The 15,796-nt window shown below is 44.2% G+C and overlaps 1 protein-coding gene across 5 annotated transcripts in view; it reads right to left on the bottom strand.

The window, feature by feature from the left end:
* The window catches only part of PDGFRA (platelet derived growth factor receptor alpha), a 50,241-nt gene extending 36,837 nt beyond the window's left edge, over nucleotides 1–13,404 (bottom strand). The window contains exons 1-3 of one of the 5 annotated variants that reach the window (XM_069105249.1): nucleotides 13,069–13,404; nucleotides 11,807–12,192; nucleotides 855–915 (exon numbers count right to left, since the gene is read on the bottom strand). In XM_069105249.1, the coding sequence (XP_068961350.1) occupies nucleotides 855–903 (49 nt within the window). In that variant the 5' untranslated portion in view covers nucleotides 904–915; nucleotides 11,807–12,192; nucleotides 13,069–13,404. Of the gene's footprint in view, nucleotides 1–854; nucleotides 916–9,134; nucleotides 9,316–10,387; nucleotides 10,803–11,806; nucleotides 12,193–13,068 lie in introns of those variants that run through there. The other 4 variants (XM_069105248.1, XM_069105247.1, XM_069105250.1 and 1 more) reach the window with 4 other exon arrangements.
* Nucleotides 13,405–15,796: the final 2,392 nt, after the last annotated feature.

Here is a 15,796-nt window from a genome sequence, read left to right as displayed (position 1 = left end):
GCCCCAAACCCACACAAGCACAGCTGATGAGGTGTAATAAGCCACAGCTATTAAATCTTTTCTCCTAATCAACTCTACCTTATGGACAACACCTAAGGCACTATCCACCAGAGGAAAGTTAGGAGCTTTAATTCTTTCAGACTACAGGGAAAATGAAATGTTCTGTGCTATAGACATTACATTCACAAAGACCAAACATCTGGGTGAAAAACGAAAAAAAAAATTATGTCAATTATGTCCCAGACATTTAGCCTCGATGTCTGTGATTTCCCCAAGAGCCTCACTTTCCTCTACCAGTTTGTCATAAAGGTGTTGATGATAACCTGTCTCAGTGATTTTAAAGCAGTTTTAAGAGTCTTCCCTTTACAAAAATTTAATTGCCAGAAATGGTGATAATGATGATGGTGATTTATCTCCATTGGATATCTTAGCATGCCTAGCGGAGCTGCCTTCAATAGACTATTGTCCAAGGAGAACAGAGAAGTTGGCCCATTATTATCATTGGCACGCCTAATGTTCTGGTCATACACGTAATAAAATTGCATTTTGATGGCCTTCTTTGAGATGGAAACTAGAAGATGCATCTGTATCATAACAAGCAAAATGAACTGAATGACAAATAATTATCTGGAAAATTTGGGAAGTGGAAAAAGCTAACATGGAAGGAGAAAAGGAGGCTGAAAGCCCGAGTTTTACAATCTCCTATTCATACTTCCCTGGAATCCTTGAATTAGCATTTAATTCTGCACTTTTTTTTGCCAATATGAACAGCAAGATGAAAATATCTGAAAAGTACCAATCTCAGGCAAAATGTACAATAAAACACTAACACAAGGTAAAACCGGCATCCTTACCTGTGAGGAGACATCCCAAGACCAAGAACGCCCATGGGGAGGCACCCATAGTTACAGAAAACTGAAATAGCAAAAGACCAAGCAAAAATACAGTTAATTTTTACAGCCCAATGTGATATCCATAAACTTTCTACTCAGTGGTTTTCCCCTAATTTTTGTATCTGGAAGCCACACTACAACTCTGACAAAACCAGGTTAAGAGATGAACCCAGGAAAAATTCAGAGGAGACTCTTTTCCACCCCACCATGTCCTTCACCCCTGGAAAACAGCTATTTTGCTATTTGTTCAGGCTAGAAGAAATGAACTGAAAATATTTAAGCTGAATATGATTAAACTGAATCTTACATTCTGTGGGTAAAACTACTGCATTGAAAAATCTTTTTATTCTCTATAACAAATTTCTATATCCTCTTATATAGGCAGCCAAGGTATCATCATTCCCATTTTACATACACACACATGTACACACACACTCACAAACTGAGTCACAAGATGAAATTGCTTACCTGAGATCACACAACTAATCAGTATCAGGGAAATTCAATCCCATGTTCCCTCTGACTACATACAGGTCCTGGGTTTATACCACAGTACCACACTGACTCCAAACAAACATTAGAATCTTGGTATACTGATGCCTAATTAAAATTATTTGGTCTTCTCAAATACTAAAATGAAATACTATTCTGGGTTTGAAATTTGTCTAGAGTATGATTTTTAATTTACCCATTGAATGAAGTATATTCCATTAGACACTAAGGTCCTTGACCATTCTAAATTCTTCTTAAAAGCATAAAATGAAGTAAGCAGAGTAAGAAAACCAGTATCTACAACATAGCCAATGACAACAATGGAAATGGGAAAATCAGTACAAAGGTTGAAACCAAATTTTGTGGAACTTTAAGAATTATGGCCCCAGAGAAGAGCTATGAAAGAACATCTCCCCTCCACACCTTTGCAGAGTTTGAGGTCCAGGAGGAATGGAACACCGCATGTAATGTCAAGCTTTTCCAATTTGTTAATGGATTTTAATGTTTTTTTTTTCCTATTCCTTTTTCTTTTTAAAAAATTATTTTGTTATAAGGAATTACTTTCTGGGAAGGGGCAGAAAAGGCTATGAGAAAAATCTAGGTGATGTCAAAACAATAGTTATTCATCAAAATAAAATTTTTTAAAAACTGAATTCTCTGGCACCATAATAAGAAAGCAAACAGAGACAGTTTGTTTCTGTACTTTACACTTTCTTATCATTTTAATCCAAATAAATGTGAATATGTTTTAGCTCAAAGGCAACTGCAGAAACATTCAGATGTTTAGCTTCACAAAGAATATACCCCATCATGCAACAAAGAACATAAACAGCAACCAATTTAGTTTAATAATCGTTAAGTAAGTACCTACTGTGTGCAGAGCACTCACTGGGCTAAGGATTGGTAGGGGTACAAATTGTAATAAACAAATCACTTCACTGCCCCTGCTTTCCTGGAGTTCACAATCTAAGGGAAAAGATATATAACACATGCCCAAGTAACTAACAGAAGTCAATATAAAATTAAAATTGAGTTGAGGTCTGAACTGGGGGTGGTAGTCAGAGACCTTAAGACATCCGAGCTGAATCTGAAAGATTAGCTGTAATCTCAACTAGTAGAAAGTGTGGTGTAGGCCTCCTTCTAATCCTAGGAAACAGCACCAAGAAAATCACGGGAGCAAAAATAGAAGAAACCTGTAAATGTGATGGCATAGACTCTAGTTAACTGACTGGTAGAGAGAATGCAAGGTGTTCCAAATATCTTTAAACTATTAACGCACAAAAGGGCACCAAAAACTTTTTGGGATGCCCTGTATACCAAAAATATTTACAATAATATTAGGGGTGGGTGCAGATTTTAGAAGGCTTTGAATACAAAGGGAAGTTAGGGAAGGATTCTCAGCAGAAGGGACAGGATCAGAATTAATGTCTGAGTAAGTTTAATCAGGCAGTAGTGTGATGTGTGATGGGGAAGGGGAGGGATACTGAAAAACAACTGAAATTTTTTTTAGTTTTTTAACAATCTCAGTCTTTGTTGCTCATAAGCTTTCCAGATCTCCCCATTTTGCACTTTTGAGACTAAAATTTTCCATGTTTGTTGTCATAGATTACATCCAAATGTACAACATGGGCCTTCTTTACATACTTTAATGAAGAATTTTTTTAGAAGAGTCAATTTGCTTAGGGAGTATCGCTTAAAAGTGGGTTCTATTCTTTACTAACACTGGAAAAGTTTCCTTGGAATTAACCAAAGGTTTTGCTGCCAGTGTCCAGATTTGTTGAAAATTTTACAAACACATAAATCAGGATAGCCTAAGGCAAGTAGGTGCTTCTTAAAGACTCCTGTGACACAGGATGTTCTTATATGTTTCAGGTACATTTGGGGCCTCAGAGTAGAACATCTAGTACATTCTGTCAGCATTTTAGCCAGGAACTCTATATCCTGAGTCCTAAACAGTGAATGAATACTACTTTTGCCACAGAAGACGAGGAGGCAGTTTGAATTGTACCCCAAGGCAGAAGGCAGAAAAGATGGAGGAAAAGGAGAAAGGGATGCCTGCAGAACAGAAGAGGGAGAGAAAGAAAAAAGAATAAAAGCTGAATAAAGAGTGGCCAAACTATATCGACAGCTGTAGCTTCCCTACCCCTATTCTTAGGAAATCTATAAAAATCTCTATCTCTTCATTTTTCCCCTTAATTTTCTTAACCCTCTCCTACTGTTTCATTGTCCAGGCACACCTATCAAAGATTCTTAATTCATCATACAAAAGAAATTCAAAAGGAAGTAATGAGACCTTCAAGCATTAAAGTTCTGATAAAAAGCCAACTATTGGTAGTGATGTTAAGGTGTGCTGGTGCTCTAGGTTACATGGAACCCAGTATATAACTGGCTTTAGAGAAATTATGCCTTTGAACAAGATACATTTCTGAGTGGTCATCTCCAAATGAATCCTAGAATCACAGATTTACGACTGAAGGGGACCTTGGAGGGCCAACTAGTCCAACTAGATGAGGAAACTAAGCCCTAACGAGGTGAAATTATTTGTCCAAGGTCACAGAAGGAATAAACGACAGAATTGGAACCCAGCTTCTCTGGCCCAATACCACCCAGTATCCTTGTGCTGTCTGTGGCTTATTTTTCATACAAACATGAGAAATTAATTAAATTCAACATTTAGTTATGTGCCTATAAAGTGCTGGGCATGGCTTTAGCTGCTGGGCCAATGGAAGAGTTCATGAAGTGATGGTGGAATATGACTATCATTGCCACAGATTTATATTTCCTAATCTTCTAAATACAGTATCTCATGCCTAGCTAAGACACAGAAAATAGGAATGGTAATGACTACTTTGTTGAATTGTTTGTCTTTCAATAATGTCCTACTCTCTGTGACCCTGTTTAGGGTTTTCTTGGCAAAGATCCTGGACTGGTTTTCCATTTCCATCTCCAGTTCATTTTACAGATGAGGAAACTGAGGCAAACAGGGTTAAGTGAGTTGCCCAGGGTCATGCATCGAGTCTGCAACTGGATTGGAATTCAGGAAGATTAGTCTTCCTGACTCCAGGCTTGGTATTCTATCCACTATGCCACCTAGCTACCCCAGTAATGGTTATATGTGGTATAACTGGATTGTCTAAGACAATTCATAAATACTACATAGATTGTGCTCATAGATTACAGACTGGGCTTTTTTCCTATTGCTTTAACCATTTGATGTATCAAGCAGATAGTACCCTTAATGCTTCTCTGCTGAAGCCTGATCACCTCTCTGCCCCCCACCTCCCACCCCCTCCCCCCATTATAGCCACAGTTGCAGAAGCCAGATTTCTAACTGGCTGATTTCCATCAGGAAAAATGTGTTTCTGTTTGTATTAGGGGCTGGGCGTGGGGTAAGGGAAAGTGGTTCCTTAGTATAACATAGTAGGATCCTCTTGTTTATTCTGAGCAGAAAATGCATGAATGATAATCTAAATATTTCAGCTATGCCCCCACACTATTTCCTAATGTAAATTGTGCTATCCTTTCTCTCTACCCCTCACAACAGGGGGAGAAAACACAATACAGTCACACAGTGTTAGCTAGCTGGCGATCCATTGGGATGCTGACAATTCTCTGTGCAGTGGGGTTTCCACACTGTGGCCAGCACAGCATGCCAGCCAAGCTGAGTCTGACTAGTCTTATTTACTACAATTAGCAGTAATGGCCTATGTGTTTATGTATCAGTCTCCCACTGATAATAGACTTAGGGAAACTTCAAAGAGGTCCTCCAGAGCCAGCCCCCTTTCTTGGTTTTATCACATTTTGATCCTGTATTTCTTTAGATAGACTTACCCACTATACATCTTTAAAGCATTCCCAGGCTTAAAGGAGTGACTGATTGCTCATGGGGCTCATGGGCCCCTGCTCTGAAGATAGTTTTACCCTTTCCAGACTGCCAGATTTCCTTCTGCTTTTTTCAGATTGAGAAATTCTGATGCCCTGGGTATATTATTCAAAAACACTGAAAATGAGGCAAGGAAACAGACCTCATTGGAAAAAGAGATAATGCTCTGAATGTTCAACATCAGCGTATGTTTACTGAAAACTTGTTTCCACAACAGAACTGGTAGCCCTCATAGAAATCTAAGTACGTTATAAATACCTTGCATTCACAGATGTGTGCCTCAAAGGTAAACATTACTAAAACACACTCCTAGCTTCCCCCAAGGCTAATGCAAATCAATATCTGTGATATTAAATTAAACTATGTGCCAGATGATAACTGAAATCTCTGGGAAGTCAGGACTCTTACTATTATGTCCTTTCAGAGATGGGGATAAGACACTGTGTTTCAATTACTCTACAAAGCTTCCTTCCTTCTTCCTTTACAAATTCTTCTCCCACACTGTCCACTCAAAAGGAAGATGCATAAAATACAAACAATCGTAAAGGCAGAAAAGTAAAAGCTATTGATTTGCCTAGGATCTTAAATCATGTTTCAGAAATCAGGATTATCATTGGGATTTTGTTTAAAAAGCTCTATGATTTCTCTAGTTCTGGCCATATGCTGGACTTCCAACTAAGATATGGTATAGAGAAGATAGAATATTCATTCTTGAGATGTCAGAGACAAAGATGCAACTCAACATCTGGGAAGAGAGTTAGATTTCTGTAATCACTTATGCTCCTTGGTCTTTGTGTTCCCCCCTCCCCCCTTTCTCTTGTCCTCACTTTGCTCTTCAGTGAAAAGAACACTAGAGGAGAAATCAGAAAATTTGATTTCTTACCTCACCTTTCCCAGTTGTTTACTGAGTAGCTCTTGGCAGGGTACTAAAACTCCGTTTAACATATCTGTAAAATTCAAATAAGGAAACCAGCCCTGACTGGGTTGGGGTAAGGATCAAATGTGATGTTTAGTTTTTAGCTCTATACAAATGTATCATAAACATTGTAATTGTATTAATCTATGTCCAGGCCTGAAATGGTCAATAAAAAAATAAAACTAATGAAGTTGATAGAGCACTGGGCTTGGAATCAGGAAAACTCATCCTCATGAATTCAAATCCAACCTCAGTTATTAGATGTGTGACCCTGAGCAAGTCACTTAACCTTGTTTGCCTCAGTTTCCTCATCTGTAAAATGATCTGGAGAAGGAAATGGCAAACTGCCCCAGTATTTTTGCCAAGAAAAAAAAAGTCAGTCGGAGGACTTAACAACAACAAAAAGGGTGAGCCTTTCACAAGCCATCAATGGAACACAGACATGGAAACAAATGTGCTTGACACTTCACTGCCATTAATCTCCCTAACTTGTCAAGGAAGCCAATCATCTCTGCCAAAAACAAACAAAACCCAGAAAATAATTCAACTAAAAGCACAACCAAAAATCTCAAACCACACACACAAAAAAAATAGACATAGCTTTTAAGAATTCTATTGTTAGGAAAAATAGAGGTATGCTTTGTATAATGGCAGAAAAAGTAATTCCAAATCAATAACTAAGTAAACAGCAAGAATACAGGGACTAAGGAATATTGACTTTCACCACCAACCACTACAGACAAGAGCCATTTAATTCCAAGGGAAACTGATTTCTTTAAACAATGACTTCATCAAGATCCAGATTCCCAAAGGTCCCTCTACTTTCAGTTCTCCTGAGCTAATTCTAAATGTGAAAATGATAGGGGTTTTGTTTTGTTCTGTTTTTTTTTTTCAATCCAAGTGTCCTGCTCATTCTGGGACAACTTCAGAAAATGCACAGGAGGCTAGGTTAGTGGTTGTTTCTTGGTTCTACACATTCATCTACTTGTATGTTTTCACTTTGTTTTGTTTTGCTGACACTGAGCTCCTGTTAAACATTCCAATGATGGGCAGGGGTAGGGTGGGTCCTGTATTTTTATGCTGAAGCATTTTTTGGAAATCTCTGAGCTTGAATCCTCTCTACTGTCACTCCAAACAGTTCAGCTTAAGAGACAAGAATCCTTCTTTTGTACTTAATCAACTCTGTACTCCAAACAGAAAGGCTGTTTATTAATAATTTGGAGGAATAACTAACCACTTGGAGCCAGCATATAGCAGAAGAGACGTAATGCCTTTTTCCCTAAGATCGAGTAAAATGAAACTCCCATCATCACTCAAGGTCAAACTGTTTTTCTGAACTGGTCATTTCCCCCACTTAAACGGTTCCCCTGTTGTTTGAGCAAATGACCACCTGATGGCAGTATTGAACCACGAATCTGTACCTCAGATGGTTGGGTGCAGAAAGGCGTAGTCGAAATTTCAGGTAGAGGAGAAAGGAATGCTAATTAGATGGTTTTCTCCCAGGACCCAAATTCGCCTCTTTTCGTAGACAATGCTTTAGGTTTTTAAGCAAACTTCAAGTCAAATCCCAAGGTAAAGACTAGATATGGGGGTGAGAGAGCCGATTCCGAAGAAGTCTGAAACCTCAAGACGGTTCCGGTAATATTGTCAATGCAATGCAGCGACCCTGGTCTCCCTGGTGGCTCTGGATTCCCTGGTGACTCGGTAAAACTTCGCTTGGACCATCATCAGGAGGGGGATAGAGAAGAGAAAAGCATCCACAAGTGCTATCGATTCTAAGTTTTCTTCCTAGTCGGTGCCTTCCTTCATTGGAAACCACTGACTGGAATCCACGTCCCTCCCACCCCAACAGCATCCCGGTCTAAACAGCAAAACAGAAGGGTTACCCATTAGCCCATTCACGCGCCCATCCTCGCACAGTAAAAACCATCCATCCGAGGTTTTACCGGGAGCCTGTTCCCGCTGGTCAGATTCTACACACCTTCCTTCACTCCATTTCAGCATCTTGAAAGAGCAAAGGAAGGTGAACGTTTGCATATTTCCACTCTCGAGGGACCGAGATTGGAAAAGTCTGGGGGTTGGGGATTTGTTGTTGTTGCAACAACTGAGAGACGCCGCTTCCCCTGGAGTCCAGGAGTTACCCAATCTGGTTTGCACACCATTGTAAACCGTAATAAAACTGCGCAGCGGGAGACGGGACAGGCCGCGCGGGCCGACTCCAAAACCGCTGGTTGATTGGAAACGACTGTTCCGTTGCATAATAATGTAAGATTGTTAAAAAGGAACAGGCTGGAGGAAAAGAGAAGAATTGAAAGGAATTTCAAAACAATATTAGAACAGAAAAAAATGGTGGTCATGAACTTCAAACACCCCCTTCATTTCCCAGGCTCCACCAGTATACCCCAGTACTACACCCCTTCTCCTCTCAAACACCACCACCCCGGCACTCCCCTACTCCCGCCTGGAGCTTCCTGGGACACTTTTCTATGAGCCCCTTACTCCATACCAGACCTCACTAGTACACCTAGTCACAGTGACTGAATTCAATATCTCAATGAAGAGGGGAGGGGAGGAAACCACAGTTCTTACATTTATTCAATCCAGTCCACTCCACCAAGACCGGTATCCAAGTGCATCTATCTAGGACTAGGGGGCTGCCTCTTCTTGAAAGAAACAAGGTAACGGGCACTCACGGGACTGCCCGCTAGAGGGCAACACAGTACCACGGACCTTGCCCCAGGAGAGCTCGCTCTCCAGTCCTCGACAGCGAAGGACTGGACAAGAAACCCACAGACTGCCCTTTCCAAGAGAAATAACACGCTGGCACCGTCCAGCCGCGCCACCGCGCCACATCAGCCAGGCACCGGCCACAGCACTATCCTCCCCCCATCTCCACAACCTTTCTTCCCACCCGGGCCTCCTTAGAAACCCCACTCCCCCTCTGCACTACCCTCTTGCCTCCTGCGGTCGAGCTCAATTACGCTGGCTCCACGGTCACCCCCGCACAGCCCCCAGGCCACCTCCTGCACAGCAAGTCCCCCCCAGCCGCTCAGAGCTGTCTCAGCACTCCTGCTGCCGCGCCTTGGGCAGGATGTGTTCAGTTCGCATTGTTTTCTGCTGAGACCTAAGAGAAAGGAGATTGGACGGTGGAGGGGGGCGGTCGAGTTTAGGGTTACATCTCTGTACACAAGCGCCTCCTGTAGACCTTAAAGCAATAGGAATGGGGGTGAGGGGGACTGGAAGAGAAATAGTGTTTGAGACCCCAGCGGAGCGCTGAGCTAAGCCGAGAGAAAGGCGAAAGTGACTTCTTCATGAGGAGCCCATGGTTTCTCGAATCGCCACCCTTCCAAGTACCCTACGTCCATCCAACAAGCATTTATTAACTCCTGCTATATGCACTCTACTCTTTCCCTCCAGACCTGGACACCTTCCTCCCAGAGCGAAGTCCTTGAGAGCAGGAATTGTTGGTTATTTTCCTTTCTTTGTATCCCCAATACTTAACACAGTCCCTGGCACACAGTAGGCTCTTAACGCTAGTCCTCTAACCATCCCCCACACTTTATGTTTTCCTGTCCCTAGCCTCCTGGAAAAGGTAGTCTGGCATATTTTAGCCAAAGGGAAGCGTTTAACATCCACACTTTAAACCCTCCAGCCCACCTTCCTAGAGACCCAGCAGGGTCATTGATTAGCTTGAGACAAAAGGAAGATTCAATCAAATTTAATCATCATCCGGTTCTAAGGTAGTCTAGCAAAAGGCAGACCTAGAGCTCGGAAGAGTTTAAAGAGTAAAATTCAAGAAAACCAAGAAGCACTCGACGACTCACACCCACCCCTGGGGGGGGGGGGGATCGGAAAAGAAAGCTTGCAAGACCCTTGACTGTGCCTGCCTTAGGCACTGGTCTCGTTAACAGGATAAAATCCTCCTACAGCTGCTGCCTCCTGTGCTACAGTCAAGCTAGTGCCAATCTCACCCTGGGCTGCTAAATTTTCTTTCCACAAAGCTCGTGACTTCCTCTTTACAAACAAATAGGACGAAAAGGAGGGTTCTTTTTACTGGGCTGGAAAAGCAGCCAGAAAATAAGGACCTAGGAGTATCTCCCTACCAGTCGACGAGCCCCAGGGGGCGCACTTCTCCACCCCATTCGGCGCCAGTGGCGTTCCCAAACTAGAAACTGTTGCATACTCCTCCCTTCCCCTCCCTACCTCGGGTCCCACAGCTGGACGCGTCTCAGAGCTGCTGTGGTTTGGGCGTTCTGTGGAGGGAGCCCAGGGTTTTATCTGCTCAGCAAAGAAACTGATTCTTGTCCTTCGAAGCACAGAAGGGGACCTCAGGCATTCACACTTTTCCCCCTCTTCCCAATTCGCAGTCTCAAATTTAAACTGCATTTTAAAACCAAGAGCCAGCAGGAAGCTGGGTCTGGACAGAGAGGCAAAGTGGAGGTTAGGCTGCCTCGATTTTTGAAGGCAAAGAGGAAATAAAAAGAATATTGTGGTTATCTGGAAGAAGGCTGCATTCTAATGTGGGACGGCGGGTGGAAAAGAAGGACAGTGGGAATCTAGCATTTAAGATGTCTGAGTCTAAGGCATCCAGTTACTGAGGAGGAAAATTGAGGCAACTGATGTTTGTGATCACCCCAGAACCTCCCCCTTCACTCTATCCAGCCTCCCCCACCCCCACTCTGTTGCTCCTTCCCTTAGGGGCAGGGAGGGACCTGTGTTGTGTGGTTAAAGACCGTGGACTGAAGTCTCCGTTATACCTTGTATCCCTTTCCACTCGGTCCAATTTTCTGTCCAGTTTTATTAGGGAATCATCATGGACCCAAACTATTCTGTCCAAAAAAGTTGAGCAATCCATTGGCTGAAAAGCCAAAATCCCCATTTCCCAGGCCTCCCTGCAGCGAGACTTTTCCAAGGGATCCCATCTCAGTAGAAGAGGCACCGTCCAAAAGGGAAGGGTCGTAATCCTGACTCCCACTCCCTTTTTGCCCTCCTCCTTTTCCCCTCCACCCCAAAAATCGGTTTTCCTTCTGACACGTTCTCCTTGTAGGTGCATTGGTGAATTCCCAGTTCCTCAAAACAGAGAGCAATTTGGAAGAGGGTTCGAGGTGGTCACGTAGACAAGCCCAGAGAGGAGGTTGCCGGAGACCAGACCCAGATCGCCCCAGAAACTTGGCCACTTCAGTCAGGGCAGCCACCGAGCAACAGGGTCTGTCCCCCTCCCTCTGCTGCCTGCCAGCCTCTCAAAAAGAACAGCTGAGGTCAATTGTTTCCGACTGAAGCGCCCGCGCCCCAGCGCTCGAAAGAGAAGTTAATCTCACGTGTAAAACCCGATTTACATGGGGATAGACCACGGGGGAAAAAAAAGGAAGCGCGGCGGCCAAAGAGGCCAAAAGACGGGCTGTGGGGAGACTAAGAACAGACGGCGGCGAGCAGAGAAAAGGAGGGAGGTTAGGCCAGGGACACCCGGGCAGGCAATGCCACGAGTCTTAGAAGAGACGCGCGCAGGGGCCAAGGCCAGAAGCCCTGGACTAAGGGGTGGGAGGTGGGGGGCCCCCTTAGGTTGGGTTTTTTTTTAAGTGACTGTGTAGACCACAGAGGCCCGCCCCACCGTCCATCTCTTACCTTGCTCAAAGTTTCTCAGCTTAGTCCTCCCCTAAACTGCCCACATGTGTTGCTTGGAGAAATTATCCGGCACTTTTCTGGCGATTTTCCTACTTTCCTTCCTGTTGCCGTGGTTTGCCAGAGGATCCCAGAGAACGGCAATACTCCAGAATAAAATGTTTTTTAAAACACACTCACAATAATAATAATGATTCTTGGAAAGGAGCCGGATCCCAGCTCGAAATTCTTCAAATCCTAGGTTTCTGGAATGCGGTGCGACGACGGCTTCTGCTCTCTCTTCCAAATGTGTTTGTCATTAATGCCAGAACTCCTTCCCCCCGCCAGTCAGACAGCCAGCCAATGCCGCCGCCTCTTCCAGACCAGATCCATCATCCATCCAACCATTCCTTGGAGTAGAGAGCCCTCTATCACTGCAGAGCTGCGACCTTTTTCTTTGACGCCTTAGGAGTCCCTGGCTAACGGGCAGCAGAGTGCCCCCCCCCAAAACCTCGACACACCCCCTCCCAGCCCTACGCAAATTACCCCGGAGCGCCTTGCAGCCACCGCAGTTCCCCTGGGTCTGAGTCCTTGTTGCAGAGTAGAGCGCCCGTCCAGTAATTACGAACGCACCCCGGGCGTCCCCAGTCCTCCAACCAGTCCGTATATCCGAAGTCCCAGGATACCTCCAGCAAAGCCTTTCTCACCCAGTCACACCACTCCCTCTGGATCACCCTTCTCACAAAATTCACCTCCCTTCACCAAACTCTTCTAGAACTACTCTGGACCTCCCTCGACAGAGCGGGCAGCCTCGATATACTAAACGCGGAAATAACTTAAAATACTCATCAAAAACTTGGCAGTTTCCCAGCAATGGTCACCAGGAGCGGGGCAAAAGACCTATATTCCTTCCCAATCCACCCCACAAAAGAAAAAAAAAAAGCGAAATACCAGATTAAAGCGCTTCAGTGCCTTCTTAAATAATGCCTTCTCCCTACCTCAAAATGATGTTTAAATAATTTTAGGTTTTTAAGGGGGAGGGAGTCCAGGGAAGGATGCTAGAAAAACACTTTTTTTTAAGTCCTCAGTCTCTTCCTTCCAAGTAATTTTGCTTTCCGACTTGTTCAGGTTTGCTTAGGCTAAATTACTCTGAATGTAGAGATCAGCTCCAGCATTTTTTCCCAACGCCAAAGTCTGTGAAATTACCACATTTCTTCCAGCCTCAAAACCTAACTTCCCCTGAAAGGAAAACAAAGTCGAAAATTCAAAAATTTGTCCTCCCTTACCTTCTCTCCTCTACGGTAATCCGCAGTGAAAATTTCACACAGTAAAAATATATATAGATATAATTATATATGCCTATCTCTTGTAACTTTTCCTCTCCAGTTTCCTCCTCCTCTCTTTCTCTTAGTTGAAACTGTAATGCGCTCAAAACCCGCGTTTTGTAATAGATTCAATGTTAAAGTCTATCCTAAAACTAATCATTTGCTCTAAGTAAATAGCTGTCAGGAATGAAGCCCCCCTCCAACCCTCTTCAAAATAAGAGTCTCACTCTCACATTCAGAGTTTGGAGACACTTTGCCTACAGCTTTGGGTGTTCCCTGTCGTCTTTTACTCCCGCAGGGGGTCCACCTCCAGCCTCCAGTCTTTATCAACAACTGGGGGTGGGGAGGGACGAATTGGCCATATGGGGTGCAGGGTGTGGGGGATGTATTTTGATAGTCTTGCGCTGCAGGGGAAAAAAGTTTCATTAAAATACAAACTGCTCACAATTTCATGAATGAGTTCTACACACTTGGAACTTTTCTCAACTGCATTTTTGGGGTGATTTAAAAAATGTTCATTTATTGATACAGCCTCCAGTGAAAACAAATTACATTTAGGAATAATATTTAGTGGGTTCACTAGATTCTGGCCCGAGAGCGGGAAAGGTGTGGCAAAGACGGGCTCCCTCGTAGATAGTCGATGTGTCATTTTGACCCTGAGTCTTTAAGAGAACAGGTAATGTAGAAAATATTTTTGGTGCGATTTGCAGCCAATGGCTGTTTACAAGTGCAGTCTGATAGGTGTGAAGAGGACATAAAGAATAGAGGGTTGATGTAGGATCTTTAGTTTCTTTCAATCACGTATCTTTCCGTGCTTTGTCTTTGAGAGGAATCTGGGATCTGGAAGAGATTGGCGAAAGCTTCTGCGAAGGCTGAGTTTTAGGCATGTGGAAGATCCTTTTTAAAATAGGCGATTGGAAAGAGCACTTTCCCCCCCTCCTCCTGCGCTCCCTTCTGCAAGAACAGATCGGGAGGAGGGCATCTTCCCTAGTCCCTATTTCCCCACCTCGGGCGCAAGGGAGGAAAGCTGAGGACCATCTGCAACCTTCTCTAGGGGAAGCTAGTTCCGCACGAGGGTCCTTCAAGGGGTGTTATCCTGCTTGTGTGAGACAGGGGGCGCTGCCGCTCCAGAAAACAGGCCTCGCTCTCTCGGGACGTGGAGCGTGGAGTGAGTGTGTGTGTGTATGTGTGTGTGTGTGTGTGTGCTTGTGCGCAAGGGGCGGGGAAGGTGTCACGAATATATTTCGAACAATGTTGGCACCCCGTCTTTTCAGGCAGTGTTTTTAGAGAGGTCTCCTAAAGGACCATGGTTACCATCTCCCCCCAGCCTCGCTGACCATTTCTTCTCCCCCAGGCCAAAACAAGAGAGATTAACAACACTCCCTTCTCCCCCCCCCCTCGCCATCTCCCAACTGAAGTGTAGGGAGAAGGGGAATAGAAAATTGATTCCAGCTTGCACCCAAAAAGAATTGGGGGGAGGGGCTGCCGTGCGGAGTTCAGCGTAGCGTGGGAAGCTTAAGGGGTTCAGTGGAGTCATCCCACAGAGATGAGAGGAGGGGGACCCTAGGGCTGAGCCTGAGAGTCCCTGCTGCCTCGGGTCCTTTCTGCATATTCTCCTCTAATGCATCTTCAGCTTGGGTGACTGCACAACCCCACTATTGCTTCCACATGTTCCTTCAGGAAATCATTGGAGGCGAATAGATGAACAGTCCCTTGTTCGATGCTAACAGGATACCGTAATGCTTGTAGACAAAGAACCAGGGAGACTCTCGGCCCTCTCCACACCCATCCCCCAAAAGAAGGGGGATCTTGAAAAAAAAAAATCCCCAATGGTAGGTGGTGCTATTTGTACTTTTTCTAAAAACAAGGTTGAAAATTGGGAAAAGAAACAAGAACATCATAAATCAGGGTTCCTGGCTCTGCTTTGCTTCGGTTAAACAGGCAACTAGTCGCGCCTTCCTCTCAAGTTGAGGGCCCCAATGTTGCCCGCCCACAAATGGTAACTTCACAGTTCATTTCAGAGACGCTTTATTGAGCACTGGTTTTATTCGCCTAAATGGAGACCCAGGCGGGAGTGTCCGGCGGTAACCTCACTTTAAAGAAAAAGAAAATGGATGAGCAAGCCAGCACCCAGTTGTCCTTCTGTTTGTAATTACCTGCCTAATTTGAATGATGTCTTTGTTATGATCATTAACAAACATTTGCTAAAGGTTTCCATGTGTGACATTCTCAGAAGGTTTAAAGCAAGCTGAGGTTGACTGGTGACATAGCTAAGGTAGGGGGTTAGAAGGAAGGGGAGAAAACAAATGGAAGAAGGGTTGTTGTTTCCAAGAGAGTCACTTCCAGAGACCAGACAATGGACAGAAGTCAATGCTGCCCCTTCAAAAAAAAAAATGAAGCAAACCCAAAACGATCTTGCATTTGGGCCCTCTGCTCAAGTCTGAAAAGAGGCCTGCCAGAAAGACAGCCATTTTCCACTGCTTGGTATCCATGGCTTCAATTTCTCCCGCCCCCTGCAGTCCCTGTATTCGATTTCAGGGACGACCTCGGTCTACGCCTGTCAATCAGCTTGGGTGGCTCGCGGCGGGCTGAAGAGGGCTAGGATGGACCGTTCCCTTGTGTTGTTTTAAGATTCTACAAGATTGCTCCCTCGACGTGCTCGGGTGTCCTGTGTGGTCTGCGGGCCGGG

Source organism: Petaurus breviceps, unplaced genomic scaffold (assembly GCF_028583685.1).
Source record: "Petaurus breviceps papuanus isolate PSGF00001 unplaced genomic scaffold, PetGlider_PUasm1.0 76, whole genome shotgun sequence".
In the NCBI taxonomy this organism is placed as follows: Eukaryota; Metazoa; Chordata; class Mammalia; order Diprotodontia; family Petauridae; genus Petaurus; species Petaurus breviceps.
Note: the sequence above shows the minus strand (reverse complement) of the source record. Positions and strands in the feature narration are given on the sequence as shown.